This window comes from Hyla sarda, chromosome 1 (assembly GCF_029499605.1).
Source record: "Hyla sarda isolate aHylSar1 chromosome 1, aHylSar1.hap1, whole genome shotgun sequence".
NCBI lineage: Eukaryota > Metazoa > Chordata > Amphibia > Anura > Hylidae > Hyla > Hyla sarda.
The window spans coordinates 83,964,042-83,980,190 of NC_079189.1; the positions used below are offsets into that span (position 1 = coordinate 83,964,042).

The 16,149-nt window shown below is 44.7% G+C and overlaps 2 protein-coding genes across 5 annotated transcripts in view; one reads left to right on the forward strand and one right to left on the reverse strand.

Moving 5' to 3' along the window:
* Positions 1 to 16,149, reverse strand: part of SMIM14 (small integral membrane protein 14) — a 95,579-nt gene that overhangs the window by 75,624 nt on the left and 3,806 nt on the right. For 2 of the 4 annotated variants that reach the window (XM_056556997.1, XM_056556980.1), the window contains exon 2: positions 15,632 to 15,817. The exons of the other annotated variants lie outside the window; for them this stretch is intronic. In XM_056556997.1, the coding sequence (XP_056412972.1) occupies positions 15,632 to 15,646 (15 nt within the window). In that variant the 5' untranslated portion in view covers positions 15,647 to 15,817. The remainder of the gene's footprint in view (positions 1 to 15,631; positions 15,818 to 16,149) is intronic. 4 annotated transcript variants of the gene reach the window in all.
* The window catches only part of UBE2K (ubiquitin conjugating enzyme E2 K), a 54,284-nt gene continuing 45,702 nt past the window's right edge, over positions 7,568 to 16,149 (forward strand). The window contains exon 1 of the mRNA XM_056556961.1: positions 7,568 to 7,889. Within this exon, the coding sequence (XP_056412936.1) occupies positions 7,827 to 7,889 (63 nt within the window). The 5' untranslated portion in view covers positions 7,568 to 7,826. The remainder of the gene's footprint in view (positions 7,890 to 16,149) is intronic.

Sequence of the window (16,149 nt, forward strand, 5' to 3'; positions counted from 1 at the left end):
TCTTCACAGTATGCTAAATAATCAAACTACTATATACATATTGGTAGTGTGGGACACTTCACAGTTATCCATGTATACCCAGAAGCAAAAAAACTTACTTTAAATCTCCAGAGCCCCGCTGCCCTAAGCACAGTGTCTGCAGCAGCAGGGATGCCAAGGAGCAAGTTTATAAGCATTACATGGCGGGAACGCAGGAGTCCCGCCCGCCCCCAGTGACGCGCAGCTCACTTCCGGTCTCCCGCGCATAGCGACTCACTGCACGCGGGAACGCCCACTGGATCGCGGACCTCCGAGCGCTCTGGAGACTGGCACTGCGCGTAATCGGAAGCAAACACGCCGAGCCAGGAGCACACAAGACAGGGCAGGCGCCGCATGGTAAGCTAAGTACTTCACAGTACCTGCTAGGCTCCAGACACACATTTATGAGAAGGGGACTTCACAGCACCCCGGTTCACCATCGTAGGGGCTTTCACAGTCACCCCAACATACTGAGAAAAGCAGAGTGCTTCACAGCCTATCCGCATAATCCAGGCCAAAAACCTGTAAAAAAAGAAACAATAGTATATATAAAGAAAGGAGGGATATAACCCCCCCTCCACCTAAATACCCCTTCTGAGTTCAGAAGAATAAAAACTCTATGGCCTGTGTGTGGGTTTGTCCATTTATACCTAGAGGGAGGGGTCTGTTATTTGGGCTAATTACGCTAATTTGTTAATTTTTTTATGCTAATTACCTCTTCTGACAAGTTCGGGAGGACGAACTTAACCCATTCTGTGCTGCCGTAGGACGTCCAGGAATGGAAAATTTGATTTCTAACACTAAAATTTATCTTTTTCACAGGGTGTAATAGTAGAAACTGGACCCCCAAATTTTAAGCACAATTTCTCCCGATTAAGAAAATGCTCCATATGTGGAGCTTAAGTGCTCTGCTGGCGCACTTCAAGTCTCAGAAAGAGTGCCATTGGACTTTTGGAGAAAACATTTTGCTGAAATTGAAGTCGGGGGCCATATGCATTTTTAGACCACCCATGATGCCAGAACAGCATAACCCCCCCCCCCCCCCCCCCACATGTGACACCATTTTGGAAACTAGACCCCTCCAGGAACGTAACAAGGGTTACAGTGAGTACTTACACCTCACAGGTTGTTTGAACAGTGGGCCGTAAAAGTGAAACATTTGATTTTTAATAATAAATTGCTGGTATTAACCAAATATTTTTTAGTTTCACAAATAGTAAGAGAAAAAAAGCTCCACAAAATTGTAGCCCAATTTCTCCAGAATAAGGATATACCCCTTATATGGCAGTAAAGCACTATGCAGGTGCAAAACAGGGCTTAGGAGTGAGACAGCACCGATGAGATTTGAGGCCTAAAGTGGTGCCTTGCACTGCAATGGTTGAGATTCTGATATAAAATCTAAAAAACTAAAACCCGGCAAATGACCACAACTTTGAAACTACACCCCTCAAGGAAGGTAACAAGGGGGGCAGTAAGTACTTATACCTCACAGGTTTTTTGAACAGTGGGCTGTAAATTGAAAAATTAGATTTTCAACCTATACTCTGCTTCATCTTTCTGGGAACAACATGTGACTCCGAATTGTCGCCTGGAAATACGACAGAGCTCATGAGCGAGAACTTCGCATTTGAGGCGGATGTTTCTTACGGACCTAACAGTTACATACATTCAGAGGAAAATACAAGAAAGGAACACCCACATGTGAGCCTATTAAAAAAAGTACACCCCTAGGGAAGGTGTATAGGGGTGAAGTGGACATTCGGAACAGAGGGGTGTTCCCTAAATTTATTTTCCAGGAATGGATGAAGTGTACTATGGGGGGGAGTTGAGAATTGCAATTTTAATACTGTGGTGTCCTGGTACAGAACCTGGTCCTGTCCCTTGTCTAAGGTCCCCGCAGCTGGAGTCCCTCCATGTCTATGGGGCTCTCCTGTAGGCCTTACCCCTAGTCATCTTAAGTAGAGTGTGTACATATTAATTTAATGTATAGGAAATATATGTATAGGACCTTAGTGGTCACGTGATACACAGTTGTGATGTATAAAATGCTTAACCCCTTAACGATGCAGGACGTATATTTACGCCCTGCACCAGCTCCAGCGATATGAAGCGGGGTCGCGCTGTGACCCCGCATCACATCGCGTCGGTCCCGGCGCTCATCAACGGCTGGGACCTGCGGCTAATACCACACATCGCCGATCGCGGCAATGTGCGGTATTAACCCTTTAGAAGCGGGGTCAAAGCTGACCGCCGCTTCTAAAGTGAGATGGAAACTATCCTGGCTAGTCAGTTGGGCTGTTCGGGACCGCCGCTGTGAAATCGCGGCGTCCCGAACAGCTTACAGGACACCGGGAGGGCCCTTACCTGCCTCCTCGGTGTCCGATCGACGAATGACTGCTTCGTGCCTGAGATCTAGGCAGGAGCAGTCAAGCGCCGATAACACTGATAACAGGCGTGTTAATACACGCCGGTGATCAGCATGAGAGATCAGTGTGTGCAGTGTTATAGGTCCCTATTAAAAGTGTTAATAAAGGTCATGTAACCCCTTCCCTAATAAGTTTGAATCACCCCCCTTTTCCCATAAAAAAATAAAACAGTGTAAATAAAAAAAAAAAATAAAGATATGTGGTATCGCCGCGTGCGTAAATGTCCGAACTATAAAAATATATAATTAATTAAACCGCACGGTCAATGGCGTATGCGCAAAAAAATTCCAAAGTCCAAAAAAGCGCATTTTTGGTCACTTTTTATACCATTAAAAAATTTATAAAAAGTGATCAAAAAGTCAGATCAAAACAAAAATTGTACCAATAAAAACTTCAGATCACGGCGCAAAAAATGAGTCCTCATACCGCCCTGTACGTGGAAAAATAAAAAAGTTATAGGCGTCAGAAGATGACATTTTTAAACACATGAATTTTCCTGCATGTAGTTATGATTTTTTCCAGAAGTGCGAAAAAATCAAACCTATATAAGTAGGGTATCATTTTAACCGTATGGACCTACAAAATAATGATAAGGTGTCATTTTTACCAAAATATGCATTGCGTAGAAACGGAAGCCCCCAAAAGTTACAAAATGGCGTTTTTTCTTCGATTTTGTCGCACAATGATTTTTTTTCCATTTTGCCGTGAATTTTTGGGTAAAATGACTAATGTCACTGCAAAGTAGAATTGGTGATGCAAAAATAAGCCACAATATAGATTTTTAGGTGGAAAATTGAAAGGATTATGATTTTTAAAAGGTAAGGAGGAAAAAACGAAAGTGCAAAAACTGAAAACCCTGAGTCCTTAAGGGGTTAAGGACCTTTGGAGGTCATGTGATGTACCCAGAGTTCACTGGGTTCATAATTTACAGGTTTGCTGACCAATGAGCTTAGTCCAGCCCCTTATTTTATATAGGGCTGTAGTCAATCAATTCACTCTCTTAGTTCCGGATTATCAAGCCAAGCACATCTCAGCACAAACATCTCAGCATCAGCATCGATTCAAGCTAGGCCCAAAGCCTAAGAACCTGCAGCCACAAAACGTGAGTTACTCAAACCTCAAACTACTGAATCCTGTGTGACTACTATCAGCTGAAATATTCTAAAATAGTACCACAGTGGCTAGCATCAAAAGCTCATTGCTTCCAAGTCCCAGCAAACCTGTAAGGAACCTGTATCCCGGTTCACTCTTGAAAAGACTGTTATGTTCAATACCGTTGCATAAAATTTGCAAGTAAAGTTTTTTCAGTTTACTTCATAAAATCTGCTGTGGAAATTCCGTTATTTCTCCCTGCCGTTTGTGGGATGGTTAGCGGTAGGAACATTATTATTGAGGAAACCTCACCCTGGCGTCACGACATTCAAGGGTTAATACCACCAGACCCTACACTATTACCGCAACACCCTAGACACCATTACTCTCCCGGCACCACAAATACTGATATGCCAATTCCCAGAATGATGACCCAGAGTATAGCCGAAAGTAAAAATTATGCCCCCCCCCCCCCCCAAACCCTATGCTCTGAATCATCATTCTGGGAATGTGATGTGTGTGGCCGTCCCCAACCTGTTACCTCAAATACGCACCCCGCTCAGGTGGGGAGAGCACTGCGCATTTGATACAACTGCAAACTCCCAATGCCATTGACTCTGTGTCCCATGACCCATTTTTTTGGGGGGGGGAAAATATATTATCAGGGGTATTGTGAAAGAGGTTTTTCTTTTGTTTGTTTTGTTTTGGGGGGAGGGGGGGTGTTTTGGTTTAAAAATTTGGAAGACAATGTACTCTGGACTGGTACATTGGAATATAATTCATGGAATTTAGTGCTCCATGGAAGTGTGATACAGTTTTTAATGCAGAGGCCCGGATGATCGGGGCAAGTGTCACACTGAGTGGTGGTGTCCTTCAGAATCCCCCTCCTGTGACACAGTTTCCCCCTCCCACAGTTTCAGAGATACTCTGACCCGCTACTTGGTGGCCACCAAAGATGAGGGCCTTTAGAACTTCCTATTGAAACTGCAGGAATGTCCCTGTGTTGCCAGCGTGCTGGAACAGTACAAAAGAGTTATACATGGCAACCTGTACCATGTAGACCGTAACTTTTTTGTACCATGTCTGTCCGTGTTTTGCGCTTTGCATTATATGGCGTGAGGACTTGATCAGAAAGATCAACTCCCCCCATATACCGATTGTTTTCCAGAAAACAATCGGGCTTGAGGACCGGTCCCGCGGTACCTCGCACAGGGACAGGGGTGCTGCTGTTCCCATGAATTGTGGTGAGCATAAGGACATCCCTCTTATCCTTATACCTGACCAGCAAAAGGTTTTCATGGGTAAAGACACGGGACTCACCCCGGGGGATAGGAGCATGTAGGGGAGGAGGCGGAAGGCCTCTATGATTCTTCCGGACTGTCCCACAAGCGACCGTGGATCTGGCGGGATGTGAAGAGAGGGATACTAGTATAAAAGTTATCCACCTAAAGGTGGTAACCTTTATCTAGCAATGGGTGCAAAAACGATTTTCCCGCTAACACCAGGAGTGGGGGGACATTCTGGGGGTTCAATACGGGAAACTCGTCCCTCATACACCATAAACTTGCAAGTGTACCCTGTGGTACTCTTGAAAAGTTTATACCTCTTCACGCCATACCGCGCTCGCTTAGTTGGGATGTATTGCCCGTAGCTGAGTCTCCCCTTAAAGCTGATGAGAGATTCATCAATATTAAATTCCCGCCCGGGGACATAGGCCTCCCAAAAGGCATGCCGCATTATCAGCATAATGCAAACATTTCCGAATGGCCTCGAACTGGGGACATGCCATGGACATACTGTAGAGCGGGGTCTGGTAGAGGTACTCCAGTATTGCCTGACACTTGGTTTTTTAACTAGACCCATATGCAGCACGAGGCCCCAAATGGTCCTCATTTTGGCTGCATTGACTGGGTACCACTCATTGGGTCTAGCTAAAAATGAGCCTGGGTTTGCAGTGATTAACTGTTGGGCGTACAGGTTCGTCTGGTCAACCATCAGATTGACAAAGTCGTCACTGACAAAAAAGTCCATTTCAGTGAACCCAATGATGTCAATCTTGAGTCCAGACAAGTTCACCAGGTACAGGGCACCAGTAAACTTGACTGGGGGGCTTGACTAGTATGAGTGCCAGTGGGACTCATACTAGCATGGGGCACAGGGTCAGGAGCAGAGGAGATTTGCGGCCTAGGATGGCGGCGTCTCCGACGCCTTGGTGGCTCATCATCAGAAGATGATTAAGACAAGGAAATAAGAAAGGTGTGGTCTTCCTCGTCCTCTGTGGCGCTTTCAGAGTCGGAAGCAAGTAAGGCATATACCTCCTCCGCTGAAAACGCCCTGCGGGCCATTTCCCTACACTAGTGGGGGGTGAAGTGTATATATGTAGTGGGAAAACTATTGGTGTGTGTGCTGAGTGTGGTGTGGTGCAAGACTTCCTACCCTAACCCACCCTAACCTAACTAGCTTACCCGCCCTAATAACAAAAATATAAAAATATAAAACTAAACTAAAAAAAAAAAAAAAAAACTTTTTTTTAAAGACTTCTAGCACAAAAAAAAAGCGTTTACCTAATGGTGTGCACAATGATTAGCCCTTGGTGGCGGCAGGGGGTGTTGAAGTCAGTGGGGGGTCTGGTCACTCAGCCCAGAACAGTGGCTGGTGGCACCTACACAGACCCCCACACAAAAAACCTGAAAAATATAATAAAAAAAACCCCGAAAAAACGCTGATCAGTGATAAATCACTGACCGCAGTGGGGCAGGCTGCACACACAGGTACGGTCCGTCCACACAGCACAGGCCTGCTACTGGTGGCACGGACCACCTATAGGTCCAAAAAATTAAATTAAAAAGAAGCTTTAATCTCCGAAAAAGCGCCTTCACTACAAAAAAACTCTGATCAGTACTACGGGACTGATCATCGGCAGGTGGGCTTTAGCTAACTGTGGCGGACCACTCTTCTATAGCTAAGAGGGCCCGGCCACACTTTAGCAAAAAATAAATAAATAAAAGAAAACGGTCTGCGCCCCCCCAAAAAAAAACACTGGGGGCAGACGGCAGATTGCAGGCCGGGGTCACGCAGCTAAAGATGCTGCGGACATGCGGACACCTACAGATGGTACGCTGAAAAAAGAAAAGGTCTGCGCCCAAAATAAACGCTGGGGGCAGACCTCAGCGACCCTGTAGGGCCGGGGTCACACAGCTAAAGGTGCTACGGACCCACGGACACCATAAAAAATAAAAAAAACTTTTTTTTTTAAACTCCTAACTGTCCCTATCTAATATAAACTGTCCCGACTGCTTTCTGTCCGGAGAGCCTGGCCCCCGTACAGAGATCGCAGGGGGCCCCAGCGGTTGGCCCCCCGCGATCTCAAACTTATCCCCTATCCTTAGGATAGGGGATAACTTTTTCACCACTGGACTACCCCTTTAAAGGAGATATCCAGTACTGGAAAAAGTATCCTCTATACTAAGGATAGGGGCTAAGTTTCAGATCGCGCGGGGGGGGGGCGTGTTGGCCACCACACGGAGCGGCGGCTGACACGCCCCCTCGATACAACTCTATGGCAGAGCCGGAGTGCTGCCTTCGGCAATCACCGGCTCTGACATAGTGATGTATTGAGGGGGCGTGTCAGCCACCACTTCGTGCGGGGGTCGACACCCGCTATCTGGCCAGCGAGCCGGGGCCCCATACAGGAGATAGGGGACAAGTTTTTCAGCACTGGACTACCCCTTTAAATCATGTCACCATTACAATGTAATGCAGAAAAACACAGACTAACCACATAAATTATTATTGATAATAGCAGAAAGAAGTTGCCAATAGCAACCAATCAGAGTGCAGCTTATATGCTTCCCAGCAAAGATGAAACAAAGCAAGAAGACATCTGATTGGCTGCCGCAGACTTCTGCGCTCTAGTTCATATAGTAGGCTTTTTTCTTTTTTTTTTACATGGATTTTTCTACAGGGCTAAAGCGCGGCGCACCACGTGATCGCGACCGGCGCGCAGCAGCCTATGACGTCTCCGGCCCGTGCCCACGTGACCTCCCTCGGAGCCCTGTCAGGAAGTTCTTCCTGCAGCCGCCAGCGGTGCACTGCGCATGCCCCTAGCCACCATTTTGCCTTGTAGTGTTGTGTCGGGGGGTCGTTCTCCGGGGCGGGGGAGGCTGTGGAAATCAGGGCCCGGGAGATCACCGTAAAGAAAGGCCGAGGGAGCACTCGAGCTATTCAATCCGGCGGCACATCCATTGACGAGAAGGATCGGCGCCAGCACACAGCCCAGCCCAGGCAGACATGGCCAACATCGCGGCGCAGAGGATCAAGAGGGAGTTCAAAGAAGTGCTAAAAAGCGAGGAGGTGAGGAGAGGGTGCCGGGTGTGCTGTCATCCTGCAGGGCCCGGAGGTGTCACCCGTGTATTATTACAATAGCTCTGGAGACCGTCAGTGGCGAGGGTCGGCTGCTGACTGCCTCCCTGGAGCATGCGGTGACATCAAGAAAGCATTGGAATAGACTACTACTGCCCCCAACATTCACCCCCTGCTAACAAGTGCCCAACCCCTCAAACTTATCTACTGCATTGTCCATGGTTACAAGAACTACTACAACTCGGCTGTCTGGGCATGCTGGGACTTGTAGTTGTACAGCTGTTGGAGAGCCACAGGTTGGGGAACACTGACCTAGAGTGATCACATGACCACCCTTGCCCCATGTGATCGCTATTGCCACCTTTGTTCACACAGTCTGTCTATAACGCTGAGGTGGCGTGTAAATATCTAGTAGTTATCCTCTTACCACAGGATAAGGCGGTGTTCCCCAAGCAGTGTGCCTCCAGCTGTTGCAAAACTACAACTTCCAGCATGCCCGGACAGCCAACGGCTGTCCGGGCATGCTGGAAGTTGTAGTTTTGCAACAGCTGGAGGCACACTGCTTGGGGAAACTCTGGAATAAGATAAAACAAGCTGACAGGGGAGGGTCTGACCTCTGGGAAGCCCCTATGTTTGGCAATATCTAGAAGCCTTTTTGGTGTATTCACATATTCACACCACGTTTTTGCAATGCAGTTCCTGTATCAGGTTTTTGACGAAAAACGTAACCCTCAAAACCGGACTAAACTGTATCAAAACGTGTGTACAAATTTCAACCCATATACGGTTAGAAACTGTATACGGTTTGAAAAATGTTTGTTGCATCTGTTTTTTTTTTTTTTTTTTAAAGCAAAAAAAGTATAAGTTTTTAACTTATCACTCCGTTTTGAATAAAGTTTCACTTGTTTGATTGAAATTCCAAGAAAAAAAAAAACCTGTGCAAAGTAAAAAAAAACGGTATGGTGCACCATGCAAGCCGGATGGACCCGTTCGCACATACGGTCCTGTACGGTTCCCATTGACTCCTATGTTAAAATGTTTTATAAAAAAAACGTATCACCCGGAACAAAAAACGTGTTTTGGGTACGGGTTAAAAAAACCGGACAAAACTGTATAAGACGCAAAACGGACTAAACCTGATCATGAGTTTAACATACGGTTTACAATGTTAAGTCAATGCATACGGTTTGCTATACGGTTCCGTACGGTTTTTAACTTGAAACCATATATGGTGTGCGTGTAGCCTTAGAGAGCATTGGCTGCACATGGATGGACGCTCTCCATTTATTTCCAGGGACCCTCAGTCAGGACTTGACCTACAGGGCAGGATTAACAGGGGGCGCCTCTTTTGTAGTCATGCATCTTGAGGGAGTATTATTAAAGGGGTATTCCAGGCAAATACACATATATATATATATATATATATATATCTATATATATATATATATATATATATATATCAACTGGCTCCGGAAAGTTAAACAGATTTGTAAATTACTTCTATTAAAAAAATCTTAATCCTTCCAATAGTTATTAGCTTCTGAAGTTTTCTGTCTAACTGGTCAATGATGATGTCACGTCCCGGGAGCTGTGCATGATGGGAGAATATCCCCATAGGAACTGCACAGCTCCGGGACGTGAGTCATCAGAAAGCAGTTAGACAGAAAACAGCAATTCAACTTCAGAAGCTAATAACTATTGGAAGGATTAAGATTTTTTAATAGAAGTAATTTACAAATCTGTTTAACTTTCCAGAGCCAGTTGAGATAGATATATATATATATATATATATATATATATATATATATATATATATATATATATATATATATATAAAAAGTTTTTGCCTGGAATATTTAACCCTTGTGCCAATTAAAGCTTTCATCTTTTTTTTTCTTTTCCCCATAGGTATTTTTTAAAAGATGGAAGCTGGTTGCTATGGGCAACTGATCCTGTGCACAAGGCTTGATCTCCCTTTCTATTTTATTTTTTTATTTTTACTTTTGGTCTAGATTGTCGCGGAGGCTTCATCCGAAAATTATGTCTTGTCTTCTGCAGCCACAGATTCTATCTACATGTCAGGTGCAGGAAGGGTCACGACGGACGCTGTCGTGTCCTCGACCCTTCAGAAACCTGGACCACGTCACTTCTAAGTATCCCTCCCAGCTCTGGTCATCAAAATGACAGCACTTGCAGGCAGAAGCAACCGATGGCAGATCATTGCTGCTCTTGCCCGCCTAGTGCTAAACACACTTATAGGGCAGCAGTGCATAGGACTAGGGGTTACCAAAGTGTTAACCCAGAACCTAAAGATGAACCCTAATCCTATACACTACCCCTTCTATAAGTGTGTTTAGCACTAGGCAGCACTCATAGTAGGGCTGCAGTGAGCAGGATGACTCTGCCATGGATTGCTTCTGCCTGTGCGTGCTGTCATTTTTGACGAACAAAACGGGAATAGGGTCGTGCACGCGCTTAGTAACTCTCATGCAGAATGAGTCAAGAAAAATAACACTAAACCACTACGTTACTTGTTCTTAAAAGGGTTTCCTATTTTGGAAATTTATCATTGATCCACAAAATAAGGAAGTGTTTCCCTACCAGTGTGCCTCCAGCTGTTGGGAAACTACAACTAACAGCATGCTGGGATTTGTAGATTTGCAACACCTGGAGGAACACTGTTTGGGAAACACTGGCTAGCAGATTAGTGGGGGTCCGACCGCTGGAACCTTCCCTGTTTTAGAGAATGGAGGAGAAATGTACTGCACATGAATGGAGCGACAACATGCGTGCGTGACCAGCACTCCATTCATTCTTGATGGGACCTCCAAACATTGCCAAATTTGATGTGTTACAGTTAGAGATGAGCGAACTTACAGTAAATTCGATTTGTCACGAACTTCTCGGCTCGGCGGTTGCTGACTTTTCCTGCATAAATTAGTTCAGCTTTCCGGTGCTCTGGTGGGCTGGAAAAGGTGGATACAGTCCTAGGAAAAAGTCTCCTAGGACTGTATCCACCTTTTCCAGCCCACGGGAGCACCTGAAAGCTGAACTCATTTATGCAGGAAAAGTCATCAACTGCCGAGTCGAGAAGTTCGTGACGAATTGAATTTACTGTAAGTTCGCTCATCTCTAGTTACAGTGTTTGGAAGCCCTATAGAGAATGAATGGATTGCAGGCTGTGCTCTTATGATGTGCTCCGTTCATATCCCGGCACAATTCTGCGGAAAGCTTTCAGGGCAGGGGGTAACTTATTGAAATGAGTAGTGATGACCAGCCCAGTACCCTGGCACCTTCCACTTGGGACTGTTCCTAGTAATACCATAGAATTGGTCTTTTTTTTTTTTTTTTTCTCACCCTTTTGACAGCTGGAGTTTTGTTACATTTGACAAGGTTGTGCAGAGATTCTGACAGAAACCTGGAGAAAATGAGTGACAGCACTGGCCTTGCAGGGAACTGCAGTTTTGCCCGTTCATTTGTCCAAGTGCGGGTGGCCAGGCACAGAAGTGCAAGGAAAATTGGCAAAGGGGACAATGGGACCCCAATAATCAGAACCCCCCCCCCCCTTTATAAAGTGATAATATGTCAGCTTCCTAGACTTTTCAGTGTCAATATTGCAGCAGTCCCCTATGTCTGCATCACTAGGCTGATTTGTCATTCAGCTTTCTTAGGCTACTGAATGGCAGAACGTTACTGTGGGCATTGTACAGGCAGCCATGCCAGGTAAGAAACAGCGGGCAGAATCTTATACCATGACTGAACATGACGGCTCAGTAACTTGTGTTCCTCCGCTGTATAGACGCCTATTCATGTGCAGGTAAAGCATAACTAGAATATTTTCTATTAGCATTCTAGTAATACAGCACCTCTGTGACACGGCTACCTATGCTGGCGTCATGCTTGCATTATACGGGAGCAGTTTTATGCAACTTTCTATGGCATAGACCCACGGTCAGACTGAGGGATTTGGCCGTCATTCAGACACAAAAATGTTACAAATGTTGTAAAATGGTGAGTAACGGTTTGTATGTCTTTGTGTAAATATACACTTGAAGCACATAGAAGGTAGAGATGAGCGAACTTACAGTAAATTCGAGTCGTCATGAACTTCTCGACTCGGCAGTTGATTACTTATCCTGCATAAATGAGTTCAGCTTTCAGGTGCTCCGGTGGCTGGAAAAGGTGGATACAGTCCGAGGAAAGAGTCTCCTAGGAATGTATCCACCTTTTCCAGCCCACCGGAGCACCTGAAAGCTGAACTAATTTATGTAGGATAAGGCATCAACTGCCGAGCCGAGAAGTTTGTGACAAATCGAATTTACTGTAAGTTCGCTCATCTCTAATAGAAGGCTAGGAGAGCAGTATTTGTGGTTCATGTTATATGGATCCCCTGCAGTATTATACACCAGATTACGGTTGTATAGGACCTATATGCTATTGCCATTAATCTTGTGTATGGGAGTCACCACAGTCCTAGAACCTCAGCTGTGTTTCTACAGTCAGTTTATAGGGTATTTTTGAGATTTGAACCATTGTTCATTTTTATATACTGATAGTCTCTTTAACCCCTTAACAATGCAGATGTACGTGCTGATGCTCTGCTACTTAACGCACCAGGACATACATTTAGGTCCTGTACATGATGTGAGCACCGGATCGGTGCTCGCATCATGCACGGCAGGTCCCAGCTGCTATCAGCAGCAGGGACCTGCTGGTAATGGCAAACATCAGCGATTGCACTGGTGTCCGCCATTAACCCCTCAGATGCCGTGTTCAATACAGATCACAGCATCTGCGGCAATGCGTTTTTATTAAAATGGATGATCGGATCGCCCGTGGTGCTGCCACGGGGAGCTGATCATCCAACATGGTGGCCGGAGTTCCCCTCACCTGCTCCGGCCATCATCCCAGGGTCTTCTTCTCTGGTCTGAGATTGAGCAGACCAGAGAAGATGGCTGATAATACTGATCAGTGCTATGTCCTATGCATAGTACTGTTCAGTATCTGCAATCTAATTGCATGATATAATGTTAATGATCCCCCAACGGTGTAAACGTCTGTTTTTGTGAATAAAAAAATAATTAAAAAAAAGCGACTTAACTGTTACATACCGATAAAAAGTACAGATCATGGTGCAAAAAATGAGCCCTCATACATCCCCGTATATGGAAAATTGAGAACATTATAGGTGGTCAAATAGAGCGATTTTAAACACCACTTTTGTTTAAAAAGTTTGAGATCTTTTTTTTTAAAGCCGCACAATAATAGAAAAGCATATAACATTTTAATTGTATTGACCCACAGAATAAAGAGAACCTGTCATTTTTACCATCAATTGTACAGCGTGAAAACGAAACCTTCCAAAATATGCAAAATTTTGGTTTTCTTTTAAATATATTTTGGTTGTGCCATACATGCTATGGTAAAACGATGTCATTACAAAGGACAATTGGTTGCACAAAAAACAAGCCCTCACATGGGTCTGCGAATGAAATATAAGAGTTATGATTTTTAGAAGGCAAGGAGTAAAAAATGAAAATGCTAAAATAAAATGGGCTGTGTCCTTAAGAGGTTAAAAAGTAAGGATAGTAACATTCCTTTAAAGTGTCCTGTTAAAAAAAAAAAAAAAAAAATTAAAAAATTTAACATCAGTCGGGGTCTCAGTGCTGACACCCCCAATTATCAGGATAACGAGTGGGGATAAGCTCGCGGTAGCACCCTTTACTTCCCTGCTCTCAGCAATGTTTTTCTCACTGCTCCTTTTTAAAGGAAAAGTGTCAGTCACCTGTACTAACCAGTGGTACTGGCTGGTAGTGCGGGTGAGGCTGATTAAAATGCTGCATATCATGCCTTGATCTGTTGCGGCGTTCCTTCGTAATGTTCCTAATTTATACAAATGACCAGTCAGTGGCACGGGCGGAGTTATGATGGCGTCTTCGGGTACTGTAATGTCTCAGCGCTCGGCCCACTCATACATATTCACACAATCCCTGCTCTGTATTTACTCCTACTGCGCATGAGTGGATGATGGCCGCAGCCATCTTGGATCATTCGCACATGCACAGAAGGAGTAAATACAGAGCAGGGAAGTGGAGGGGATTGTATGAATATGTATGAGTGGGCTGAGTGCTGAGACCTCAGTGCCCGAGGTTGCCATCATTACTCCGCTTGTGCCACTAACTGGTCATTTGTATAATCGCAATTAGGAACAGAAGTCTGTAAGGCAAAGATTGCTGTGAGCGGGATAGTAAAAAGCGCTACTACACAACTATCCCTGCTCGTTCTCTTTATTGGTGGGGGGTGTCAGTACTAAGACCCCGACTAAGAAAACTTTTGACATGTCTGTGACACAACAAATTTTTTTTTCCCCCAAAGAGATACATGGAGGGGGAGTGTCGGCCGCGGCTTCTTGCGGGGGTTGGAACAGCCACTTCCGGCAGACTGCTGGGGCCCCTTTCAGGAGATCGCGGGGAGTCCCTGCAGTCTGAGCCCTGCAATCTATAACTTGGGGATAAGTTACAGTAAAGTTATCCTTTGCATAGGGGATAAGTTATGTTTCACTGCACTACTCCTTTAACCTCTTAAGGACACAGCTCATACCATACAAAATTTTTTTTTTTTTTTTGTGGGAAAATTGAAAAGAAAAACCCAAACTTTTTAAACAATTTGTATGTTTTAAATGGCCCTATTCTGACCCCTTTAACTCTAATTTTATTTTTTTAAATTCACATACGGGGCTGTATCAGGGCTAATTTTTTGCACTGTGAGTAGATTTTATTGGTACCACTTTTGTGTATATGTGACTTTTTGATCACTTAATTTTTTCTGGGATGGGATGTGACTAAGAAGCAGCAAATTTTTTATTTTTTTATTTATGCCATACACCATTCATAAAATGTTTGCATCCTAAAATAAATACATTTATATTTTGTAAAAATATATTTTGATAGTTTGGACACTTACACACGTGCCGATATCAAATATGTTTAGTAATTTGTTTTTTTTACTCTCTTTAGGGAAAATGGTCAATGAAATTTTTTTTATTAGCGGATGGGTTTTTCCACATAGGGGACTATTTATAATATTGTTCAGTGCTATGTATAGGAATAGCACTGATCAGTGTTATAGGCGATCTTCTTCTTTGGTCTGCTTGATGTCAGAAAAGAAGACCCAGGGATGACGGCCGGAGTAGGTGAGGGGACCTCCACCCGCCATCTTGGTTGTTTGGATTCCCATGATCTGATCATTCATTCAAAAGCCTGTATTGCTGTAGATGTTGTGATCTGTATTGATCACGGCATCTGAGGGATTAATGGCGGGCATCAGTGCGATTGCTGATGTCCGCCATTACCGGTGGGTCCCTGGCTGCTTGATAGGAGCCGGGACCTGCCGTGCATGATGTGAGCACCAGTCCGATGCCTATGTCATGTACAGGGCGTAAATGTACATCCTGGTGCCTTAAGTACCACCGCATCAGGATGTACATTTACGTCTATTGTCCTTAAGGGTTATGGCTGGTCTTGGGTCTAATGGCCCAAATTGATGGCACTATAGGGCTCTATTACCCCTATGCCTGGATTGAGATGGAAGGGGCTGTTGCATCTTTATTCTGATGCGAGGGGGATCCTAGGTGTTGGACCAGAACCCATCATTGTCCCGTGGATGACCCGATGTTATAGTTACAGCCTATATAAAGGAATTCATTACATGTCTTAAGATGTTCCAGAGCTTACGGTCTGTATTGCCATCAAAATCTTGTTGGTTATTATTAGAGACAGTGACCAAGTCTGTCCAGACACTTCTTTGCTGAGCTCCTGTGATGCAGAGGGATGGATGACTATACTTCACTGTGTAAATCATTAGATCTCTTTCCAGACACCGAGCCCACAAGGAATGCTGGCAGATTACAGCTCTGAAGCCTGCAGAATTGGGAATTTTTAGGCATGGTTGGCATAACCATATTTTTATTCTAAGAGAACAATAAAAAGAAAATTTAGGGGCAGACTAGATGGACCAGGTGGTCTTTTTCTGTCATCAGTCTTCTATGTTTCATCTAATGCAGTGTTTCCCAACTAGTGTGCCTCCAGCTGTTGCAAAACTACAACTCCCAGCATGTCCGGACAGGTCTCTGGCTGTCCGGGTAGGCTGGGAGTTGTAGTTGTGCAACAGCTGGAGGCACATTGGTTGGGAAACACTGTTCTAATGCAGCACATGCCGATTCACATATGGGTTCACTGTGGATTTGGATGGG